The sequence below is a fragment of the Babylonia areolata genome, chromosome 5 (assembly GCF_041734735.1).
Source record: "Babylonia areolata isolate BAREFJ2019XMU chromosome 5, ASM4173473v1, whole genome shotgun sequence".
Classification (NCBI taxonomy): domain Eukaryota; kingdom Metazoa; phylum Mollusca; class Gastropoda; order Neogastropoda; family Buccinidae; genus Babylonia; species Babylonia areolata.
In genome coordinates, this window is record NC_134880.1 from 13,495,096 (window position 1) to 13,513,836 (window position 18,741).

General features: G+C 40.9%; 1 protein-coding gene across 1 annotated transcript in view; it reads left to right on the forward strand.

The window, feature by feature from the left end:
- LOC143282209 (sodium channel protein 1 brain-like) overlaps window positions 1-18,741 on the forward strand; it is a 147,542-nt gene extending 128,801 nt beyond the window's left edge. The window contains exons 35-38 of the mRNA XM_076587811.1: window positions 596-784; window positions 9,357-9,493; window positions 13,037-13,166; window positions 18,634-18,741. Of these exons, the coding sequence (XP_076443926.1) occupies window positions 596-784; window positions 9,357-9,493; window positions 13,037-13,166; window positions 18,634-18,741 (564 nt within the window). The remainder of the gene's footprint in view (window positions 1-595; window positions 785-9,356; window positions 9,494-13,036; window positions 13,167-18,633) is intronic.

Genomic DNA, 18,741 nt, shown 5'->3' on the forward strand with positions numbered 1-18,741 from the left:
AATCGTAAAGACTGCCACCAAGATTACCGGGGCTGATCTACCTTTTCTAGAGGACATATATCATAAGCAGCTACTCAAAAATGCAAAATCAATCAGCCAGGACGAATCACACCCAGCTTTTGAGATTTTCGAGATGCTCCCCCTGGTCGACGGTACAGAGGTATAAGGACGAAAACCAACCGCTTCGCCAATAGCTTTTAGCCCAAAGCAGTCAATGCCTTGTCTCTCGAACAAATCCAGTATGATTAAATAGAATAGTGCAATCAACAAACATTTACCTGAAGATCTAGTCATCAGCCCCATCCACATGTAATATGCAGCTTCTGTTCGAACATGTGTGTGTGTGTGTGTGTGTGTGTGTGTGTGTGAATGTGCACAAGTTCTTGTATTGATATGCACATGTATGTATTTCTACTGTATTTGTGTTTGTGTATGATTTTCGATTTGTGTTTGTACCTTTTTTCATACTATCCCTCCAATATTCTTTGTGACCCCGATACACTTGGTAATAAAGATTTAATTTAATCTAATCTGTGTGTGTGTGTGTGTGTGTGTGTGTGTGTGTGTTTATCTTTGTGTGTGTGTGTTTGTACAGAACGTGCTGCCGGACATAGACGAGAGCGGTGAAATGCAGACCATCAAGGCGCAGATCCACACCCGCTTCATGGCCCGCTTCCCGTCGCGTGTCAAGATGAAGCAGATCTCCTCCACCATCGACCGCAAGAAGCAGGACGTGGCGGCGCGCACCCTGCAGAGGGCCTGGAGGTCCTTCAAGGAAGGGAAGGTAACCGTCACCCCTCTCACCACCACCACCACCACCACCACACTCGCCACTATTTTTTTCCCTCCCCCCCTCCCCTCCAACCCCCTCCCCCATCCTCATCCCCTCGCCCCCCACCCCCTCCCACACCACACTAGACCTTGAGTGGTGGTGTTGGTGGTGGGCCTCAAATTAACGCTAGTCATTTTGGATGAGATAATAGACTTGAGATCCCGCGTGCAGCAATGCAATTAGTGCACGTCAAAGAACCCATGGCAACAAAAGGGTTGTCCCTGGCTTAGATTAGATTAGACTAAATCTTTATTACCAAGTGTATCGGGGTAACAAAGAATATTGGAGGGATAGTATGATAAAAAGGTACAAACATTAATCGAAAATCATACACAAACACAAATACAGTGGAATTTAGGATACATACATGTGCATATCAATACAAGAACTTGTGCACATTCACACACACACACACACACACACACACACACACACACACACACTGGCTAAATTCTGTAGGAGAAAAGTATCCATTTTCATAGGAAAACAAGTACACTTGTAGGCAGGGAAAAACAAAAAAAAAAAAAAAAAAACAACAAACAGTGGCGCTATCACTGTAGTGATACGCTGTTCTTGAGGAAAGCAGCCCAATTTCACACAGAGAAATCTGTTATGACAAAAGAGTAATGCAATACAGACACAATATAACACACCATCTCTCTCTCTCTCTCTCTCTCTCTCTCTGTGTGTGTGTGTGTGTGTGTGTGTGTGTGTGTGTGTACTGCATTGGCAAAGGCGTCTTCTCTCACTTTTTTGTGTCTCCGTCTATCTGTGTCTCTTTCTCAGTGTCTTCCTCTAAAATGCTCATTCTCTGTCTTTTCTCTCTGTTTCTCTCTGCCTCATTGTCTGTCTCTGTCCCTCTGACTCGTGTCTCAGTCTACCTCCGTCTCTCTCTGTCTCTGTCTCTCTGTCTCTCTCTCTCTGTCTGCCTCTGTGTGTGTCTCTGTCTCTTTCCGTCTGCCTGTTTGTCTGTCTGTCTCTCTCTCCCCCTCCCATGCCAATCACCCTTCTAAATGCGGCAAAATGTCTCCCACCAATATGTGTCCGTGAAACTGAAACTTCAGCACCATAACGATAATAACGATAAAAATAATAATGATGATGATAATGATAATAATGATCATAATAAAAGTTGAATATATAAATATATAGAAACAGTTCAGGAAGCTTTTTTAAAGGACAGGCCACTAAAAAGTTATATACAAAGAATTAAAAACAAACAATGTGATCGCAAACTATCAAGACTATCCAGACAAACGCCCACCCCTGTGCTCTGCCTCCGTGCAAAACACCCACACGCACCTTTTTCATGTGCGTTTGGTTGTTTTATCTACATCGGTGTGTCTGTCTTTCTTCCGTTTTCATCAGATTTTTTTGTCCTCACCTTTTAAAACAATGGCTTTATTCTTCCTGTTTTCCAACATGAATCACGATTACAGTTTCCATGTATCAAAATTCGATTTGCTGTATTAAAAAAAAATATATATATATATACACAAACACACACACACACATATATATATACATACATACATACATAGATATGTGTGTGACGCAGCACGCGAAAACCCGGCAACTGTCGCATCCAACGATTCTTAGCTGTACCCAAAAACAAGTAGTTAGCGTCAAAATTATGAAGATCGGGATTTTTATAGATATCGCATCTTCGAAGTCTTATCTTTGCTGTCGGTAAGTATCTCTGCACAAAACACCTTGGAACTGTAGTATTTTCAATGTTTTCATGTGCATGCCTGTCAAAAACATGTAGAAAAATACTGCAATCTTTTGCCCTATTTCAGTTGCATGCTGAATGCAACGAAGATGGGGAAACTCCGGTCTGCGAAGTCATAAATGGAAATAAGCAGTGAACAGGCATTAATCGTCTCCCCTAGACAACGTATGAATGACGTCGGTTTTCAACGGTTTTACTGGCTACCCTCCGTAAGTTGCGACTTCAGCCGGGTCCCATCGACTCAAAGTTTCCGACTCAAAGTTCGAAAAAAAAAATTTATTGAAAGCGCAGGCTTTCTGTGGAATGTTTTAATTGATGTTGTTTCATTCTGTGGTATGTGTGGCTTACGAAAATTCATCGAGGGACCTATGTGTTCATAAAATCGACGCAACGTGAAGTGAACAAATATGGCGTCTTCGAAAATATCATCTGCTAAGCGACTCGCAGCAATTCTCAACGAATCCCAACAGTTAGGTTGTGAGTGAAAGCATGACCTGTTGCACACATGAACTGTGACTCTAACTGAACATATACAGGCAATAGACATCTTGACACTTTCCTCGTTTGGCTACAAATATCTATGAATGTAGGGTACCCTCCACACACTGGCCGCATCACTGTAACTGCAGATCTAAATGTTGTCTTTCCTTTGAGCATCACTTTTGATTTTCAAACAATCAGTGTGTTGTCGTGTTATGTGTATTATTCGTTTCAGACACTTTGCTTAATGGATTTAGCACTAAACATGTAATTCGGTCACAGTAAAACCAGATCATCGTGACTGGCAAACCCTTTAACTTAAAATGTTTTGAAGACAAATATAAAATTTGTAGCCAGAGACAATTGAATGGAAATATTTGTTCACGCATGTACTGTGATGTTGTCTGAACATTTTGAGGCACATAGATCTACCAGCAAATTCTTCAAATCGCTAGATTTAGTCTTGAAATTAGGTCACTACACGCACTGACTACATTACGGTGACTACTGTTCTAAACAGTGTGTTTGTTTATCGCAGTATCTGTGACCATTCACACAAATACTGTGCTGTATTAGATCTGTATTAGCTAAATTCATAAACACTCTCATTACCTGGAATCTAATTGAATTTGTTTTGTTTAAAGTCTATCAACAGCACGTCAGGAGATTGATTAAATCTGTAATTAGGTCACAGCATGATGTGATGGCCTTGACCAGCAAATCCATAATTAGGCCTGAAAGATTATCTCTAATGCCTGAACAACAACATATATTTTATTAGGTCGTGGTAACTGCGTATAATCATTCAATTCAGTTCAGTTCAAAATACTTTATTATCTGCTTCAACCAAAATCAGAAAATTCTCCTTAGGGTCACTTAAAATAAAATGCCCGTCAGCAAAAATCAAAGAAGAAAAAAACACAGATATTTTATAATGTGGGAAATACAGTAAAACCGTTCTCGTTTCAACCATATTTGCTATGGTACTAAAACGCACAAAAAATGAATACAGTCCTCAGAAGTTTAAAAACTTGTAAATCTGCTTTTACCCATCAGTCAAGGCCCTGTTATTCCAAATTGTGCTCTAGAAACTGATTTTGACTGTAAACGACTGATCCAAGAACACACATGATCAGATATATGACTCGCTGGCACAATCTCATAACAAAGCTACAAAAGTGACCAGCCCATTGCAATCGCAGCACCAGACCGGTTGCTGCATGCTTGCATCTACCTTCAGAACACCAGGCCATATCACAAAAATTGTAAAGGAGATCTATAGCAAAGACTTATGGCTCTGAACAAGTGTTAAGGTGGGGTTGTTTGGCGTTAATTCAGTCATCACTCTCACGAGACATCAAAGGACAATGGAAAAGGAGGGATGATGAGAGTTTGGGAGTAGGGGTTGGGGACGGTTTCTTGAGATAAGAATCCCACATGCACGTCATCGGATGTGTGGTTAAAAGAGTCACAAAGTATATAATGTGCACTCTATAAAGCCTAATAAACAATTCTGATAGTTTCAGCTTGACTGAAAAACTAAAACATCAGGCTGGTATCACGAAGTTACTGGAAAAAAACCCTTTTCGACTGGTTGGGTTGTCTCTTTCCAACTGGGAAATGTTTAGTCTTTGTGACATTCCATGCCATATGTACACAATGATGTGCACTTTAAGTTGGTCTAGCAGCATTTGCACCTTTCTCTGCACACCACTGTGCAGGAGAAGTGAATCAGTTCACATAAAAGTATCTTTAGCTTTTGTATAATGGTCCACAAAGGTCTTTCCCTCTCCTTTTTGCAATCCCCGCCGTTCTACCTCCAGATGTGAGCACTCTCTCGGATAAACTGCTCTCTTTGTGTGCCGTTCAAGAGCTGCTAATGTGGGTGTAGTATTTTCCAATGTTTTCTCCTTTTTTAGCGAGGAGAAGCTGTCTGACCATGCTGACGACACGCAGATTGCTCAGACAATCAAACAACAGGGCAACAAACTGCTCAACGATGTACTCAGGGACTTAGACTGGTTATCCATCATCATCAGGAAAGCATTAGTAGTTTGCTAACACACTTCATGTGTTCCATGCTTTTCTTTTGCTTCTTCCAACAAGCAAAGCCATTATTTATGCGCGATTCCTGCTGAACAACAAAATCAAGAGTGACAAAGGGAAGGGAGTGGGGCAGTTAACAGAACTGATATGAATCTGATACATATCATATATTTTATCAACATCTCGAAACCATGTTGTATGCTGCAAAAGAAACGATTCTATCTTCAACAACCCACATCCATCTTTATTTCATTGTTTTAAAATCATTATTCAGATCTGCCAAAGTTTCAAACTTCCTCTATGTTTGTCGCGACTTTCCGGCTTCACTAACTTGTAACAAAAATGCCCAAAAGCAAATTCTGGTGAAATATTTTCGGCAATCATTCCTGGCAAGCCCATTTCTTTCAACATTTTGTAATTGGCGATCAAACGCTCATTTCCACTCCGAACAATACAAGATTTTCTTGTGTTCGGGAGCGTACGGATTTGCCCACAGCCCTATGTGAGTGTCTATGTATTTGTATGTGTGTGTGAGTGTGCGCAAGTGCGCATGCGTTTATGCACACACAGTCACCATGGTTTTTTTCACACTTACAGGGAAAACACGTGCGCGCGAGAGCACACACACACTTTACCATCACTCACATACACAAACATATTATAAACACAAACATTCATAAACTGCACACGTACACGTGGGCACACACACATACACACGGGCACACACGCGCACGTAAACATGCGAGCATGCACAAAACACACAAACGCGCATACATATGTACATGAGCGCGCGCGCGCGCGCGCACTCTCACTCCCTCAACCACTTTCACACAGGATCGCCATCCTTGTCAAGACGCTGGGGCTGTTGGTAATGCTGCATACAAACGACATGATCGTCACTTAAGCTGTAACATTCAGTGGATTTGCCCTTCGATCCAGGCCATAGAGACTAATCATTGAGTCTATGTTCCAGGCTGATTTCACGTCAGCTGATTATGTGGCAATACACATTATGACTGCTGTTCATAAACGTTAGTTTGATCTGGATCTAAACCGAAGTTCCAAAGATTCATGCATCAGCTTATGGGCGTGAAATATTTGAGCATTCACTGTCGCCGTCGGCTCTCTTATGGCTACATAATATGTATTACATGACGTCACTTCACCACTTGCCATTCTTGTCTTTATTTGAGTACAGAGAGAAAATACGAATTTTCCTGTGCCTTTGACATATCGAAATTTAAAATTCACCGAATTCTGAATCGTCTGACACCACATGTATGTTCAGGAAAATTCTTGTTTTGAAGCTACAGGCAGACAAATATGTGGATTTTTCCATGAGCTTATTGTGGCTGATTAATCTGTATTGCATGACGTCACTCCTCCACTTGCAATACTTGTCTTCGTTTGAATAGCACAGAGAGAAAATACGAATTTTCCTGTGCCTTTTTCATATGGAAATTAAAAGTTTATTCAGTTCTGAATCTTTTGACACCACATAAACATTCAGGATAATTCTTGTCTTTTAAGTCACAGTCATACAAATATGTGATTTCTTCAAGAGCAGATTTCTCCATTTCTTCTCCTCCAGCACACGAACTTAGAAAAAATCATCGAAAAAAACTATGACAGATAGATCCATTCTGTTTTTTTCTGTTTTAATCTTTGATTTTTAAACTTTTAGAAGATATACAAAAGTAAAAAATGATAAATTGCGACTTTAGCCGGGTTTTCGCGTGCTGCGTCACACACACACACACACACGCACACACACACACACACACACACACACACAAATATATATATATATATATTCACTTCCATGAACGTATCATCACTAAGCATGTTTTCTGGTCCAAGAAAAAAAAACAACAAAAAACAATCCGAAACATGCGAGGTTGACAAAAAGGAAGAACATTGAACATGGTGACAATGTCTGGGTGATTTTTTTTTTTTTTAATAAATACAGAATACACACAAAGACAAAGAGTACACAAACAAAACAGACAATAAAAAATATTCGTACGTTTGTACATACATATGTTTTTAACATTTACACATAAATTATTATACTTACATGTATATACACACATGCATAACACACGTACACATTCATCAGAAAATGAACTGTATTTTTTATAATAGAAAATAGAAAGAAGAATAAGATATTTTTTAAACAAACACACACGCGGATACACTAAAGCATTCACCTAAACCATCTCAAGCCCCCACCCAAGCACCCCTCCTTTTTTCTTTTTTCTTTTTTTTTTTGCTGCCTCAGCATCTGCACCATTTCAGTGGCATTACTCCCACGCCGTTCATTGCGAGTCTACACAGGGGACCATCTATGTCAGGTCGCCAGGAGGTTACACACCATAGGAGACCCTGCACTGCTGCTAAGTCACTTCGGTTGTGTTCGGTTGTGCCTCTTCTGATTTAACGTACTTAGGAAACCACCTGCGAAGCCCCCTACTGACGACAATAATGACTCAGTCGCGGAACCAGACTGAGTGAGCCTCTTCCCCAGAGTGGAGACCGCCGCCACGTCCCTCCAACGACAGTCATCCATGAATCCGCCGACACTGAAGACCTTGACAAGACTCACCCCAAGCGCAGAAGTGGAGGGGTATCGAAACTGAGGTTACCATAACAGCAGGGCATGAAAGGCCACATAATTTGATACTTTTTTTCATATTGATGATGAAGATGGAGGAGGAAGATGACGATGATGATGATTATGACGATGGCAGTGGATGTCCATTTTGGTTTGGGACTACGTGACAATGATGTACTCTACGCTTCCTTTCATAATGATATCCCGACGTCAACCAGGCCCGAGAGATACAGACATTTGCAGTGTTGGTCATGAAATTAGAGCAACACATCCAAAGACCCATTCGTGGTGATACTCGAATGCGTGTTCCCAGTCTTCCCATTTAAGCTCATAGCAAACTCAACTGTGGGTAGGAGCCAGTCACGGGGCGAAAAAAAAAATCTCCGCTGGGATTTAAACCCGCGCCCTCCCAGCCGAAAATTCTCGACGCTAACCACTTCGTCGCGGATCTCAAGTCCAAAGTAGACCCGCAGTCTGGTCGCTAATCATACGAATGAGGCCTCGTGTGCAGCATGCACTTAGCGCACGTTAAATAACCCAAGGCAACAAAAGGGTTGTTCCTAGCACATCCTGTATAAAACAACAACAACAACAAAAAAACTCTTTGATAGTAAAACTTGCAGACAGAAAAAAAACTTCGGTTTTGCACTGTGGGAGTCCCTTAGGTGTGGGGGGGAGGAAGGGGATGGGGGGACGAGCAACCCGAATTTCACACAGATAAATTTGTCGTGACGAAAAAAAGTAATGCAGTTAAACACAACACAGTTTCATATTCTCAAGGAGGCGTCACTGTGTTTGGACAAATCCATACACGCTACACCACATCTGCAAGGCAGTTGCCTGACCAGCAGCATAACCCAACACGTTTAGTAAGGCCTGAGTGCATGAATATGTATAAATATATCACTGTTGTAGTTCCGAAACCTTGTAACTAGAATTTAGGCCAAAATCATGTTCTTTTTCACCAATGCGTTCTTTGATTTTTTGCCCATCATGTGTCAAAACCTAGAAACACAATCTTACTTAGAATGACTATTGTTGGTGAGTGGCAAACCTTGTAAGTATATTCTCAAAATTGTATGTACGTGCGAAACCTTCTAACATAAGTTACGAGTTTTAATGGCAAACACGTTCGATTTCCAAAACCTTGTATCTCAACTTACGAGGATTTGTGCGATTTTTTTTTAATGTGACGGAAAACATGATTTTGGAGGTTTAGTGTCATGAAATTATTCTGAAATACTGATGAAATTATACTTACGAATTTTAATGGAAAAAAACCCCTCATATTTTGTGAAAGGAATAACGGTTGAATCTGAGGTCTGATTGTGACATTTCTTGTCTTCTCGTTTTCAAGTCCATGTTCTTGTTCCTTTAAGCTTTGATTCACCTACCTGTTATCGAAGGCATGCTTATGCTGGTCACATCACAGTATGGATCAGAAAGAACAAAGTAGATTTATCAGAAAGTTTTGTTTTCGTTGATTATACTCGGAAATAATGAAATGTACAATTAGAGTTATCAGTCAGAAAATAAGTCTTTCGGAGATATCTCACCTTTTTAGGGTTTGTTTCCTTTTCAAGCATCTTGGAAATTTACTGTGTGCGAATGAAAATATTATTTTGTCTTCAACACCGTTTGATGTTTGGCAGATGTGGTTTGACGAAGATCACGTTCCGTCCATGGATTACAAGGGGAAGAGGCCCTTGAAGGTGTTCAATCTGGATCTGGTGACACTTACCACCCGTTGGATGGCTGGTACAGCTGTGGATCCAACAGAAAATACATCGTCAGGGTCAACATACATTTGATATTGATGGAAGCCTTGATTTATTTTGAGCAAGAGGATACATGATGGGTTTACTGTCCTCATATGTACGATTCAATTCCATGTTAGACAGTCAGAGAGTACTTTTGTTTTTCTGTTGGCAACATACATTAAAGCTGTGAGAACTGTATTGTAGCTAGGCATTTCTGCTGGTAAGGTAAAATGCACAGACTGGCGATTCACGCTTCCACAATCACTGTGGTGCCTGCGGAAGTGCTCAAAAACATTGAATGACTCGGATCACGAAAAGAATATAAAAGTGACAGTAAATGCGTTATTGACAGTAAGCAGCAGTTCCAGCGACACGGATAGCGTGAGTGGGGAAGACATTGCACCAAAGAAAAGTAGCCTCTCAAACAATGGAAAAGTGCCTCGGTGTAAGTAACATCAAACTGGCATGAAGCTGACAACAGCAGTCGCTGTCCATAATATTGACGGCCCGAATCTTGCACAGAAGACAGACAGCGACAGTATAAAGAACAATGGTCAGAGTCCCGCTTGGAGCGACAGCAAGGCACAAAGAGGCGCATGCAAGAAACAACAGTGGAGCAAAAATATAAACAAAGACCTTAGAAAACAGGGAAAGGCTTATGAAAGTACAAAAAGTAAAAGGGCGAGACCATCATAAAACATCGAGAATACAGACAATAAGGCCCACCATGCTCTTCAGCATTCTGCGTGAAATCATTACACAGAAGCTGTACGGCCACAGGAGGTGAAAAAAACTTACAGGAGGCAGAGGGGCCTGTTCACTTCTGTGCCATCTGCGCATCAATGACGAAATGAGACAGGTCTGCAGACAAATGTTTCTCAGCACGTTTGGACTAGGAAAAGAGCGCAACATATGGAGTATAACCATGTCCATCACTTCACTACCTTCAGCAACGAATTGAGACAGGTCGAGCTGATGCGTGTCTTTGTTGAAGCCTTGCTGAAGTTACTCTCTCGCTACTGCCGGCAAGATACTGACGATACTATTCTCGAGGGTATAGAGTCCAAACGTGGTGTCACAAGTAACGAAGTTGCCCCATACTTTGTTGACTGCATTAAAGAGCAAACACCATTGCGTGACATTCACATCATCGACATCTTTTCTGACCGTTGCCGTTACCAGAATCACAACTCGACCTTCGACAACTGTCTGCTTCTAGTAGCAATAGAAATAAACACAACAATCATCCAGAAATTCTTGGAAAAAGGACATACGTGGATGGAAGCTGATTCTGTCCATTCGACCTTTGAACATCTACCGCCAGTTGAGTATGTTGAGGTAATCACATCAGCAAGGATCAAGCCAGAGCCATATCACGTTCAGAATATAATATTCCAATTCTTCTAGGATTTCTCAAAACTGTCATTCTATGGGACGATCAGACCAAGCAGTCGCTGTCATTATCCACAAGTAACTGACGTTCGGGCGCTCAGGTATAATTTTGATGGCATCATCCAGTACAAGCCTGCACCACAGTGATGAGTGGAGTCCTTTTCCAGCGACACCAAACAGGAATTCACCTGTGACAGCCTCCCTGTTGTACAGCTAGCCCCCACCTATCAGAAAGACCAAGTCTGACCATTTGCAGGAGCTGGCAGAAGTCATACCTAGGGAATACCATGCATTCTATTACCGGCTGCCATAGAAATAAAGTTGGTTTCCCCATTGTCCTTCGCCACTGTGTGTCACAAACAGGAGTATAAATGTGTTCAGTCATCATGAATCAGTGACAACTGCTGAAAACGCTGACAGGAAGTGTGTTTTTTCTTTGAGCAGCAAACATATTGTGTAAGTTTCGCTTTTTTTTTCCTTTTTTGTTGTTGTTGTTGTTTTATGAAATAACTTTAGTTATTACTATTTCATCTGAAAGTGAGGTTTTAGACAAGCATCAGAACCAAGTTACATATTTCAGTTTTGTGTCAATTATCTTCATCCCCAGTTCTTTCATGTTGTTTGTAAGCTTTTCACGTACAGACTAACAACTTTCACACGAGTTTGTTTCCCATTTCTTTCCCCGCATTATCACGGTGATCGTAGTGACTACTGAGTCGTTGTGTCACGAAGCAGTGACAATATTGTTCATTTTTCAGGAATGAAAAATAGAAGTGATTAGTTTTATGTATTGATTTAAGTTCATTCATGATGTGCAATATCATAATCACTTCAGAGCTAACTTTGAGACAAATTATTTTGTTGGTGTTAATTGTCAAATGAATCTGATTTGAATTCTGAAAAAAGAAAAAGAAAAAAAAATCACCATAACATTTCTTCCGTGGACAAAAATGTATATCGGTTTAAGATAACCTGGGTTTTTTGTGTGCTTTTTTGTGAATACATTATGAAAAGTCAAGCTTTAAGGATTGACCAGTACAATTCTGTAGATTTTTCATTCTTTCTTTTTTATGATTTTTAACTATGACAAGGCGTTTTTCTTTTGTATGCTTTTCGTCAGACTGGTATCAAAAGTGTCAGAAAACAAACTGGTTTACTCTAATTCTAAACGTAATTGTTTTATGTACATTTGCTCCATTTTCCCCTTGCTATATTTCCACTTTTTGTGGTATGTCCCTATTTGTTCCCTTTGTTCTAAACCTCATAAATTGAACAGTTTTAACAAAACTTCGTGTTTTCCAAAATCGACCAGTTGACCTGAGGCCAGAGAGTCCCAGTGTCGGAAAGAAATATCGTCCGCTTTATCATATACAATGTTATGACGCCTTGACGTGACAGTTTATGTCTTCATAGAATTTTCAAAACTTTTTTTTTTTTCATTTTCCTTAAACCTGATATTTTCGACTTACGAGGGTTTTGGAATAAAAAGGGGTGCAATAGCCGAGTGGTTTAAGCGTTGGACTTTCAATCTGAGTGTCCGGGTTCGAATCTCGGTAACGGCGCCTGGTGGATAAAGTGTAGAGATTTTTTCCGATCTCCCAGGTCAACATATGTGCAGACCTGCTAGTGTCTGAATCCCCTTCGAGTGTATACGCACGCAGAAGATCAAATACGCACGTTAAAGATCCTGTGATCCATGTCAGCGTTCGGTGGGTTATGGAAACAAGAACATACCTAACATGCACAACTGAGTGTGGCTGCCTACATGGGGTTGATGGAGGGGGCGGGGGAGGTAAATAAACAAAACGGTCATACACGTAAAATGTTACATGTCTGTCTGAGTTTGTATGTGTGCGTGCCTGAAATTTGATTGATTGACATAGGAAACGAATGATGAGCGCCCAATGGCATCCATCATTCGGCTCCATCCAGGTTAGGCAGCCTGTTGTGCAAATGACCCCGAGTTTGTAAAGCGCTTTGAGCTTGGTCTCCGACCAAGGATTGGCGCTGTATAAGTATCTATATCACACACACACACACACACACACACACACACACACACACACACACACACACACACACAGTGCACTACAATACAATATAATACAACATAGTAGAATTCAATACAGTACAATACAACACAACACACAAAAAATACAATACAAAACAACACGACACAGTGCAACAGAGTTGAAACTGAGTCGCCGCCTGAGCAGCATAGTGGGCCGCAACACCAGCTTGGTGAAGGAGGTGACCCAGAACATGGCGCTACACACACCACACGCCAACTACTTCGAGAAACTGCTCCAGGTGAGCGGCAAAAGGGATAGCCAGGGTACCCAGCTCTTTTCTTGCTGGCCATGACAGACATGTAGAGGCCATACAGTTCTCTTAGATAATACATGATTTTTGTTTGGCGCGATACCTAGCATCAAAGCACGTTACATCACCCAGTTGACTATAAACATGCCTGAAAAAAACATATCAACCGCTCTCTGACAATGGAAAACATCCAGTGTGTTCATATGAATCAAAATGCACAGTTCCGAGATGAATCAGATTATAAAAGCTATGAAGTAAATAAGGCTTAGATTAAAACAAAATGCATTTCATAGAACACACGCACGCACACACACACACACACACACACACACACACACACACACACACGTCCCTCCCTCACAGACACGCTCACACACAGTCACACACACACTCACAAACAGACACATACAGACGCACGCACGCACGCATGCACACACACACACACACACACACACACACACACACGCCGACATTGAATATTAACTGCACCAAAAACAGAATTGCATAAGCATTAAAACATTTCTAACGTAGTATTCTGTTCAGGCATACAGACATGCCTACACACTTACACACGCGTACCAGAGCACTGTACCCTCACAAACACACACACACACGCGCGCGCGCGCGCACACACACACACACACACACACACACACACACACACACACATACACGCCCATTAAAAAGAAAAAAAGTGACATCACATCTAAGACCAAACTACATCAAACACACAACGCATTAAAACAGGACTACAAAAATACTAATACAAAGATACTCTTCTCTTCAGTGCGTACATGCGTACGCGCGTGCGCGCGTGTGTTTGTGCGTGTATGTGTGTGTGTGTGTATTTGTATGTGTGATCAGTAGTGGTCAGTGGTGCTCAGGAGTGGTCAATGGTCAGCATTGTTCAGTGGTGGTCAGCAGTGTCCTGTTGTGGTCAGTGGTGGTTGATGGTTAAATGTGGTCAGTGGTCAGTATATAGTGGTCAGTGGTGTTCAGCAGTGATAAGTTGTGGTCAGTGATGCTCAGCGGTAGTCTGTGGGCAGTGGTAGTCAGCGGTCAGTGGTGGTCAGTAGTCAGTGGTCAGCAATGGTTAGCAGCGCTCGGTGGTCAGCAGTGATCGGCGGTGGTCAGTGGTAGTCAGCAGTGGTCAGTAATTGTCAGTGGTCATAGTGATCGGTCGGTAGTGGTCAGTAGTAGTCGGTTGTGGACAGTGGTTACTGGTGGTCAGTGATCAGTAGTGGTCAGTGGTCGTCTATAGTAGGCAGCAGTGGTCAGTAGTCAGTGGTGATCAGTGTACAGCAGTGGTCAGCATTCAGTAGTGGCCAGTAGTGGTCAGCAGCGGTATGTGGTAGTAATTAGTGGTGGTCAGTGATCAGCAATGGTTAGCAGCGGTCAATGGTGCCAGTGGTTAGCAGTGATAAGTTTGGGGGGAAAAAAAACTACCAGGACGTCATGATAATGCACACATATAACAAAACATCTCAAATTGAAGATTTTATATAGTGGTCAGCAGTGGCAAGTAATAGTCAGTAATGGCCAATAGTAGTCGGCTAATGGTCAAGTCATGCCGAGACGTCCCAATATATAGCTTCAAGAATGTGCGCTGTAGCAAGACGTCTTGATTTAAAAAAAAAAAAAAAAAAAAGAAAGAAAGAAAAAGAATATTGCATGCAAAGTGATGCAAGCTCAACTCCTGATAGTGGTCAGGCAGTGGTTAAACCCCTGCAAATGTATCATAATGCGCAGATGTGACAATGCAGTCTGAGCACAATGGAGGGAAATTGACCTTGGGGAATATAGACATGGGGGAACACAGACTCAGAAAACCAAACTTTGGGGGAACATAGTCCTGGGAACTTAGACCTGGCTGAAAGAAAATCGGGGGGAACGTAGAGCTGACCGTCACTAAGGGATTATGGTTTCATGTGGTATGGAAGAACTAATGTGTGGGATCATACGATTTATTTATATATATATATATATATGTGTGTGTGTGTGTGTGTGTGTGTCAAAACAAAGACTAGTTGACTCTAGGTGGCAGAACTGGAATTTCCATGTAATCAACAGTGACATATTTTTTTAATACAGGATATATATAGCCATACTTAACGATGGATTTAAATAGCTACATCATATATGCTCTCACAAGATTTCCATTTGGTACGGCCGACTTCGCTGCACATCGTCTTTGATATAGTAAAAACTGAAAATAAAATGAAATATTGTAAATGAGGATTACGCGCACTTCATGTTTGATTGCCTTGCATTTTAGGACATAAGAAACCCGAACATTATAGAAATCCTACTCGTTTTAGATTAAGTCTTCTCTTGGCTTCCAGGAACGAACACACAATGCTGAACATCGATCTTTACATATACATAACATTTAGAATTAAAGAAAGCTTGCTGTATACCGAAAGATTGCATCGTTTTGTTATTTCCCGTTACTCTGTTTGTGTGTGTGTGTGTGTGTGTGTGTGTGTGTGTGTGTGTGAGAGAGAGAGAGAGAGGGGGGGATTCTCGAGATAGTTGGCCCACAGTTTGCTCGTGATTGTATTTGCGATGCGATTTCGTTTTATTGTTGCAAAGTTGTGCTGTTTAGATGTTCACAGCCTCCTTCAAATGGGGTTTTGGCCTTATAAGGGATAACATTCATGTATTGATTAACCCTCTCTCTCTCTCTCTCTCTCGCTCTCTGTGTGAAGTGTTCTGACCATGAGTGAGTGTGCAGTCACACGAGACTGTATTTCCATAGGTTACCCTGGCAGGTCTGAGCATGACCACAAGAAATAAGAATAGAGATCGGTACTATTTTGCGAGAATAGTTTATACGGTTGTAAAGCATAAATGAGAGATACGCGTCAGTAAACGCATGCGCACTACTTCTGCACTACAGCATCTATTCTGATAATTAACATTTCGGTGGCTGCATTGCTGAGGTTCCTGTGGATGAAATTGACATATTTAAAATGTAATAACCGAACAGCTGCATCTGAACCGATAAATCAGCCTCTATCTTCAGTGACATTTCAAGCACCGTTTGTACGCCGACATTTATGTTGAGTCATTCCTTTACGAGAGTTTACAGGGAAAATCAGAACAGACTCATCTTCTGCTCAAAATCAATCGTCGTGAGACAAACAGTACACAACGTCCATGCGCTGCATGAGAGACTGCGGGCGTTATCATCAAGATCATCTCACATATAGGAATGGACAGACCAGAAATAAATTGCGTTTGATACGCATGGTGAGTTTTGTGTTGTGTGTGATATTTTCTGTGTGTCTGTACATAAATCAGTGTCTGCGTGTTTGGCTGGATGTTTGTGCATGGTTATGCATGAAAGTCCTCGTTTTAGTGTTTCAATACATGTTTGACATGCTGCCTTTAAAGTACGCTGTACAGCGCAGTTTGAACATGTCTTACATGGAAAGGTGTTTCACAAATTGAATCAACTTCATTTGCGTTTCATACCTGTTGATTGTGACTTTGGAAGTATAACATAGCAGGTCTACACAGCATTAGCTATCTTTTGTCTGACTTGAATGGTTTAGGACTGATTCATTAAACACGCATTGTGTAATGGAACAACACCACGTGAATTTTGCACGAAGTGTATAGTGAACCGTTTAACAAAACTAAAATTAAGATCGAGATTAAAAAAATAATAAATAATAATAATAAAAATATAAAAAAACAGCAGTTTAAGTGACCAGTTGTGCAATGGTAATTCTGTCGTCATGAGACATTCCGAGCAAAGAAGAGGCCCGAGAGAGATGTAGTCATGCAGCTCGAAACCTTTCGTCATGTGGTGTTGTTGATGTTTTGTTTTTTTGTTTTTCCATTCACGCACACACACACACACACACATGTATATACGTATATATATATATATATATATATTATATATATATATATATATATATATATAGAGAGAGAGAGAGAGAGAGAGCGAGAGAGAGATGAGCTAAAGTGTTCAATGTTATGTAGAACATGGGGAAAACCAGATTCACACACAAAAAAGTGAAAATGCAAATTAGGTCATGTTCCTGGAAGACACTTTATTTCATATATCAGGGGAACGATGCTAAATTAAACTGAAGACCAAGAGACACGAGGCGACAGGATACATCAAGGCTGGAAATAATATGTCAAACATCTGATGTTTTGAACAGTTGAAGAAAATGCTAACCACTTCGCTGCTTAGAATGGCAAAAACATACCTAATATCGTTTATATTCAATGGTTGATCTCAATAAATAGAACAATTTCCAAGTTGAAATGGTCCAGTCAACTAACAAAATGGACTGATGTCCAGGTAGAAAAATCCTTCACTCCGTTTCAAACGACAGGTTGACCTGCCAAATCTGGTTATAGATCCGAACAGAGATTTTTGACTGTGGAAGCCCGTTAAGGATCCTGATAATGTTTACAATGTATGACCTTCAGAATGAAAAATACAACAGTTTTTTGTGTGTGTTTTTTCTAGATAACCCCCAAAAATCTATAGCTTTTTTTTTTTTTTTTTTTTAGACGTGTGAGATGTTTAGCACATTGTCGACCATGGCATCAGAGGAAAGTGTGAATCAAAGATGGCGGTCAAATACAGTGCAAAATATTAGCTCTTTTCTATTTTTATCTGTCATGTGATTCGAAATCAGTTCTTGAGAGCCTATATAGATGTAGCCAGGCATATGCGATTTCTTTTTCACCCTTAGACTCAACAATTGTTGAATTTGGTTCCAAACTGTGCTTTTCAGTTGTATTTCTTCTGACATTCTATGGGACATTTTCACTTGTGTTAACAAATCCCAGACGTGGGTTTAGGTATACGACCTTGTGGCTTTAAGTCTCGTGGGTCAAGTTGTTCGCAAGAGGACGTCGTCACTTGTCCACGGCTAGTTTATCTATTGAAGGGTGCGTTCTATCGGCAGAGGGGAAGACCACTGACTTCGTGCTCAATAAACTCTTGGCTGACGTTACACAAATCATAGTAACTCAATAACTGCCTCAAGACAATTGTTGTTACGCAATAATTTTAGACAGCTGACCGGAAATACACTACAGACAAAGGAAACAGTACTTGAGAGAGAAAAACAGGAGAAAATTGTTTGTTCTGCATTGTTTGTAAGAACAGTTATGGGCAAGAGGTGGAACATGCATTTATCATCTTTCACACAAACGGGAGAAAACATCTTTGTTGTGAAACAACAGCAACAACAACAATAAAATCCGAATGTTTGGAAGACTTTGTAATACAATGACTGGGTCATATCAAATGTATAATAAAATCAGATCAGGGGACTAGGTCCACGTTTTAAAGTACATCGCGTTGAGGAAAGATGACCACTCCATAGTATGACAGAACACAGGATTGAATGATCTGAACTCATAGTGCTGAAGATGAAACGTGTGCCACAAAAACTGTACGGTGCATGAAAGTGTGGACCAGTTCTCGGCCCGCCATTTACAAGAAGCAGTGAAAGATAACCTCACGGACTTGGTCCAGTTAGCTGCACCACAAGCTGTCCGTACTGGCACGGAGATTTCTTCATGCTGA